General features: G+C 38.8%; 1 protein-coding gene across 4 annotated transcripts in view; it reads left to right on the top strand.

Annotated features, from left to right (window-relative positions):
- Positions 1-6,060, top strand: part of LOC109544335 (follistatin) — a 68,621-nt gene that overhangs the window by 58,358 nt on the left and 4,203 nt on the right. For all 4 annotated transcript variants that reach the window (XM_019914448.2, XM_019914450.2, XM_019914449.2 and 1 more), the window contains 3 exons: positions 1,764-1,961; positions 2,013-2,234; positions 2,298-2,522. In XM_019914448.2, coding sequence (XP_019770007.1) covers positions 1,764-1,961; positions 2,013-2,234; positions 2,298-2,522 — 645 coding nt within the window. The remainder of the gene's footprint in view (positions 1-1,763; positions 1,962-2,012; positions 2,235-2,297; positions 2,523-6,060) is intronic.

Here is a 6,060-nt window from a genome sequence, read left to right as displayed (position 1 = left end):
GGGGGGGGGGGGTTATATAGAAAAAAATTTAAATTTGTATGTCATTCTAGAGAGAAATATATGGCCTTTTTAGCAAGTGAATCATCGATCGAGAAAATGTTGGCAGTTTTCTCAAAAAATGCTTGCATTCAAGAAGTTTTAGATTTGCGTGGTTTTTTTTGAGTTGCAAAATCCACTTGAACATGACGCTGCTTTTTTCGAAGTTTCTCAAGAACCATTCGAGCCAGATAATTCGTTTTGACATCGTTGGCTAGAGAATTGAATGGGGGGGAAGTCATTACCCCCATGACCCCCCCTGGATCCGCCCTTGAGTTCATCGGTACTACAATTTACAATATGGAGTTAAATGGAGTTTTTTCCTTCCTTCCATTTTACCGAATCGATTTTACATGGAGTTGATTCGCATTTGTTACAGTTTCAGTTTTTCAGTATTCGTCTTCCCCCTGTGACTCACAAAGTAAAGTTTTTTGAACCAACCAAAGTTGATTTGTCATGTAACTTATCCATATCTAACCACCTACCAAGGAATAGTTCGAAAAAAAAATAACAATTTTGCCAAAAATTTTGGATCTGTGGTGATTGGAAAGACGTATTTTTTTGTATCTAACTGCTTTTTTTGCTTCTACAATGATTTTTAAAATACCATGTTTTTAAGCAAAATTTTACTACAATGGCGATAATCTGCCAACGTCGCAAGTAAGAAAAAAACAATTAACGGTGCATATGCAACGTTTCAAGCTGCATTCCCTGAGCTAATGAAAAATTGGTAGTTCTATTTAAAAAAATACACTTTGATCTTGCCTCGCTTTTATGAGACACTCTGTATCATATAATGTATTTTTTAAATGTGCGCACTGTGCGTCAACAATTTTTATATGAAACTATTTTTCGAAAGTTCAACACCAACGGAAATAATGGACTCTCTCGCGCTAAAAAAGCACCCTGTATATAGGACAAACTAAACAATATTTAAAAAAGAGAATGTACAAACATAAATACAGTCTGAGAAATACTAGTGAAAATAAAACAGCATTAACACAACATGCGCACCAAATGTTACATAATTTTGATTTTAACAACGCAGATATATTAGTTAGGAAAACAAATTATCATAAAAGAAGAATCCAAGAAATGATACAAATAAAAAAACATGCAAAAGCAGTAAATTGCAGATCAGATACCGACAACCTTAGCAACATTTATCAAACCCTAATACAGCCATAAGTATGAAACACCCAGTACACTGGTGAAAAATTAAAACTATTTCTGCTTATCTCAATACATGCATATCACTCTCACAAATGTAGAAAATAATTCAGACGAACTTAAGGTTTCAAGAAGGCAAAGACCTAAAGGAAAGTTGATTTTTACCAATCATGAGGTAAGTTTTTCCAGTGTTTTGCGCTTCCAGAAGAAAGGACTTTTTTCCTTCCGAAACTGATGAATGTTTTAAAACTTTGTAAATTATAGTTTTTATACAACATGTTTTAATTGTGAATTGGTGTTTGCAGTTTGTGTAAATTTTAAATCTGATGATGGCGCTGTTGTCTCGCCGAAACGTAATGAAATAAACGATGTTCAAAATTTTTACTTCACACTTTGACTGAGACCCAGGAAAGATAAGAATATCATCATAATTTTTTCTCATCCCAGCCTTTTTCCGAAAAACACACCGCCCAATTAAAAATTCCCTGTATGTTTGTAAGTGTTAATTCAGGAAAATTCTTGATAAATCGGCTCTAAAATTCGAACCAAACTTTCAGCTGGCACGTGCTGGTCCACCATGGTCCGCAGGAACAACGGCCGCTGCAAAGAGCTGCTTTACGAAAGAATCTCCAAAGAAGACTGTTGCTCAAGCAGCACCTCCATAGCGACGGCCTGGTCGGCTGAAGAGCTCGATCCAAGCACGCTCTTCTTCTGGCGCATGTTTGGAGGCGGAGTGCGGTGCCTGCTATGCAAAGGTACGTCGCACCATTGCCCCGATTGACTCTCTTTCAATTGCCCCATTGCAGAATCCTGCCAAAACGTCGAATGTGAGCCGGGCAAAAGCTGCGTAGTGAGAAAAGGAACGCCCAAGTGCGTCTGCTCATCCTGCAAGGAGGGAAAAAAGAAACCGAAAGGCCCGGTATGCGGCACCGATGGCCGCACGTACCGGAACTGGTGCCGGATGAAAAAGAAGTCCTGCAAGCAAAGACTGCGCAACCTTTCCGTGGCCTACTATGGCGTATGCCAAAGTAAGTGCCCTCACTTTCACCAGAATCTTCCTCAGCTTCACAAACAAAACCCGCTTGTTTCAGGTTCTTGTGATAAAATCAGCTGCCCAGACAGCAAAACGTGCTTACTAGACCAAAACCTCACTCCTCACTGCATCCACTGTTCGAAGAAAACGTGCCCAGCGGTTCCAAAGCAGCGCCAAGTCTGCGGTTCCGACGGACTTACCTATAAGAGCGCTTGTCATTTGCGAGAGGTCGCCTGCCTTAAGGGGCGAGCAATACCAATAGCATATAAGGGATTCTGTAGAGGTAAGTGAAGGAGGAAAGGACGTGTGCTTACCTGAATATTACTCCACTAGAAGCGAGAAAATGTCCATGTTAGATTGGAAGAATGCGACATCATTGAGGGAAACTTGAGTGTGGGTTTGTTGGTCAAAAACACAAGAGCAAGGAAATTTTTAGGTTTATAGGGCCATTGAGATCGGTTTATAAATCTGCAAGAGGAACATAGGTTAGGGAAATTCAGGAAGCTTTTTCTGCAAATGAAACCAACTCGCTCCATTTCTTCTAAGTGCAGCAGTTTCCCATAAAAATCCAGTTTTGTTGCAACAAGTCCTGAAACAGGCGTAACTAAGCCTACAGTTTGGAGAATTTTGAAAAATTCCTCTACTCCTGTTCTGAATTTTTACATTTTGTCCATTTTCTACAAGAACAACCCAACGATGCGAGTTTTTTCCAGGAAATTTTGCTTGCCAATGAGGAAACGTTTGCTAGAGTTTTTAACTGGCGAAATAATAATCTGTGGGACTCTGAGAGCTTCCATGCATGTTTCTTCTGCATGTTCAAATGGCCCACAGCCATTTGAATTTCCTCTCAAATTAAGTAGCCAAATGTATTTACAACTTCTTTAGCTAAATTTCTCCCGAGTTCCTCGATGATGTTCCCTTGATTTAAGGATAAAAATGCGGTTTATGCAAGACGGAGCAAGAATATCCTCCAAAAGGGCCTGGAAGCGCAATTGCTTGGCAATTCAGAAGTCCGGATTTCAATACTCTGGATTTTCCCAATTAGTCTCAAATGAAAAATCGATGCTTACTGTTGAGTCTATGGTTATGATAAGGCCAGATCAGACTTCCACAAACAAATTATTTGTGCCAAATCCGCACGATATAGAAAGGGTCTTTTGTGCCATTCACTAGATAAGAGCATGCTCTATATTCTCTGAAAGTTTCACCTGCAACCCATTTTTGGCAGATTTTTGGCAAATTTTTGAAAATGACTTTCAGATCGCATCTGATATCCAAGATCGCATGGCGCCAAATCAGAGCTGCACGAACGATTTCTTTGTGAACAAGCTGCGGAAAATACAAATATACTTATGACATCTCTAAATAGAACTAGCAAGGCGGTATATGATCAGTATACATATATATATATTTTTTTTTGAAAAAAACTGAATCCACCTCAACAATATAGAACATATCGATTGTTGTTGTTGCGTCCAAAGTTCTGATGACGCCAGATCAGACTTCCAAAAATCAACTATTTGTGCCAAATTCGTAAGATATAGAAAGGGTCTTTTCTGCTATTCAATAGATAAGAGCATGCTCTATATTGCCTGAAAGTTTCACCTGCGACTCATTTTTTGATAATGTTTTGCAAGTTTTTGAAAATGAGTTTCCAATCACGGATCGGATGGCGGCAAATCGGACTTTCACAAACGATTTTTTGTGAAAAAACTACGGGAAATACAAACCAACTTTTGCCATCATTAAATAGAACAAGCAAGGCTGTATATGATCCGAAAGGTTTCCAGATGCGACATTTTCTGGATTTTTCAAATTAGTCTCAAATGAAAAATCGATGGTCGTTCTTACGTCCAAGGTTCTGATGGCGCCAAATCAGACTTCTACAAATAAATTATTTGTGCCAAAGCCGCAAGATATAGAAAAGAGTTGTTTATGCGATTCAATAGATAAAAGCAGGCTTTATATTACCTGAAAGTTTCACCTGCGAGCCATTTTTTGCTGATTTTTGGCAAGTTCTTGAAAATGACTTTCAGATTCCGTCTGATATCCAGGATCGGATGGCGGCAAATCAAACCTTCACAAACTATTTTTTTGCGAAAAAACTTTGGGAAACACAAATCAACTTTTGCCATCACTAAATAGAACAAGCAAGGCTGTATATGATCCGAAAGGTTCACAGATGCGACATTTTCTGGATTTCTCGAATTAGTCTCGAATAAAATATCGATGGTTGTGGTTTTGTCCAAGATTCTGATGGCGCCAAATCAGACTTCCACAAACACACTATTTGAAAACGACTTTCAGATGGCATCTGATATCTAGGATCGGATGGCGGCAAATCAGACTTCACGGCTTCACTAACGAATTTTTTGTGAACAATCTGCGGGAAATACAAATCAACTTTTGCCGTCACTAAATAGCACAAGCAAGGCGGTATACAAATGAAAAATCGATGGTTGTTGTTGCGTCCAAGGTTCTGATGGCGCCAGATCAGACTTCCACCAACAAGTTATTTGAGCCATATCCGCAAGATATAGAAAAGGGTCTTTCATGCCGTTCAATAGATAAGAGCATGCTCTATATTCCGCAAGAATTTCACCAGCGACCCATTTTTTGCTGATTTTTGGCAAATTTTTGATAACGACTCAGGTTCCGTCTGATATCCAAGATCGGATGGCGGCAAATCAGACCTTCAAAATAGAGTTTTTTGTGAAAAAACTTCGAGACAAAGAAATACACTTCTGACATCACTAGGTTGAACAAGCAAGCTTGTATATGATCGGAAAGGTTCCAAGATACGACATTTTCTGAACTTTTCAAATTATTCTCAAATTAAAAATCGATGGTTGTTTGGGTTGATGAAATCAGACTTCCACAAACAAACTGTTTGTGCCAAAACCGCAAGTTATAGAAAAGGGTCTTTCATGCCATTCAATAGAAACGGGCATGCTCTATATTCCCTAAAAATTTTACCTGCGACCCATTTTCCGCAGATCTTTGGGAAATTTTTGAAAACGCCTTTGAGACTGCAAGCGACTGAAAGCTGGTGGCCACAAATCAGACTTCCACAAACGATTTTTTCTGGCAAAAACTATAACAGGCAGAAAGAAGTTTTTGGCACCAATAAATAGAGCAGGAAAAACTCCATCACGTCTGAAAATTGACTAGAACTGAGATTTTCTACTGATTTTAGGCAAATTGTTGAAAGTGGCTCTGACACATTGAACTACAGAATGTTTTTTCCACGACGCACTAGAAACCCGAAAAACTCCCCCCAAAAACCGCAACTCCTATATTTTAATCTCATCAAATGCGAAATAAAATGCGGTTTTTCAAAATTTGATTAAGGACTTTTCTCAAATTTTGTGCGTTTTTTGGTAACAAAAACTACAGCAAAGTGAGTTCAATGCACTCAATTTCAATCATTCTTACTTGGAGAACGAACTGCTCGACCAAAGCTTGAAAACTTCATAACCCTGGTTTATTCTCTGCAAACTTTTCGCATGTCTTTTCCCCAAAGCGTTCTGAAAAACGCCAGTAACACCGTAAAAATCCTGAAAATTGCCTTCGGTTATTCGAGCCTGAGGAGCGGCACTTTGTCGCAGAGGTTCAGTATAATATTTACCGCATTTGAGCCGTTGCTTTCGAAACAACTGAAATCCACAGACAAAATCTAATGCCTTAATTAAAAAACCTTTCTGTATGTTAATATTTGAAATCCTCTTTTCAGGGCAGCGTCAACGTGAGGCGCGCCATGGACTGAAAGCGCACTTTTAATCCTATATAGTCTGATAGATGTGCATAAAGTTTAATTCGAC

The sequence above is a fragment of the Dendroctonus ponderosae genome, unplaced genomic scaffold, assembly GCF_020466585.1.
Source record: "Dendroctonus ponderosae isolate FM_Combo_2020 unplaced genomic scaffold, Dpon_F_20191213v2 Dpon_F_20191213_10, whole genome shotgun sequence".
NCBI lineage: Eukaryota > Metazoa > Arthropoda > Insecta > Coleoptera > Curculionidae > Dendroctonus > Dendroctonus ponderosae.
Note: the sequence above shows the minus strand (reverse complement) of the source record. Positions and strands in the feature narration are given on the sequence as shown.